General features: G+C 51.5%; 1 protein-coding gene across 1 annotated transcript in view; it reads right to left on the bottom strand.

Moving 5' to 3' along the window:
• Positions 1-928, bottom strand: part of LOC102044163 (beta-adducin-like) — an 8,025-nt gene that overhangs the window by 2,527 nt on the left and 4,570 nt on the right. Inside the window, exons 9-10 of the mRNA XM_031064879.1 lie at positions 100-219; positions 5-16 (exon numbers count right to left, since the gene is read on the bottom strand). Of these exons, the coding sequence (XP_030920739.1) occupies positions 5-16; positions 100-219 (132 nt within the window). The remainder of the gene's footprint in view (positions 1-4; positions 17-99; positions 220-928) is intronic.

The raw sequence follows: 928 nt of genomic DNA, 5'->3' as shown, positions 1-928 counted from the left end.
GGTTTTGCTCGCGGATCTGTGGGGGAGGACAGGGCTGCATCCCCTCCCAGGGACAGGGCTGAGCGCCCCGAGACCCCGCTGCCCCCCGGCCCTGCCCACCTTGTTGCGCATCTCCAGCACCTCCTGCGGGTCCGTGTAGAGCGGCACGAACTGGTTGGGGTTCTCGATGCGGATCGGGGTCCCGCTGCTGCCCTTCTCCACCTCGTCTGCCCGCAGCCACTGCAAACCCAGGAACAGGTTTGGGGACGAGGAGACCCCAAAAAATGAAACTCGTATAGAGGGGAGACCCCGATGTAGAGGGGAAGCACCATAAGTGCAGGGAGACCCCAATAAACTCTCCTTGCATAGAAGGAAGAACTGACTGAATGCATCATGCTAAAAGGAGGATTCCAGTAATAGAGGAGGACCCCAAAAAAAGCATCTTGTGTAGAAGGGAGACCTTGATAAACAGGTGTTACATGGAGGAAAGACCCCAATAAATGCACCTTGCACAAGGGAGAGACCCCAGTAATAGAGGGGAGACCCTTATAAATAGGTCTTGTGTAGAAGGGAGACCCCCCATAAAAGGGAGACCCCAATAAAAGCATTTTATATAGAGGGGAGACCCTGACAAATGTGGGGAGATTCCAAACAATGCATCTTGTGTAGAGGGGAAACTGCAATAGATACATCTTATGTAGAGATCCTGATAATAAAGCAGAGACCCCAATAAATGTAACATAGAGGGGGACCCCAATAAATGAGGGGACCCCAATAAATGTATCTTGCATAGAAGGAAGCCCCAGTAAATGAGGAGACCCCAATAAATGCATCTTGCACAGAGAAGACCCCGATAAAGCCAATAGCACTTGGCCCCACAAGAATGAGGTGGCGATATTTCAAAATGATCATTTTTGCAGGATGCAGGTGGTCCCCAGGCCTCCCTACA

The sequence above is a fragment of the Geospiza fortis genome, unplaced genomic scaffold (genome assembly GCF_000277835.1).
Source record: "Geospiza fortis unplaced genomic scaffold, GeoFor_1.0 scaffold687, whole genome shotgun sequence".
NCBI classification, from domain to species: domain Eukaryota; kingdom Metazoa; phylum Chordata; class Aves; order Passeriformes; family Thraupidae; genus Geospiza; species Geospiza fortis.
Note: the sequence above shows the minus strand (reverse complement) of the source record. Positions and strands in the feature narration are given on the sequence as shown.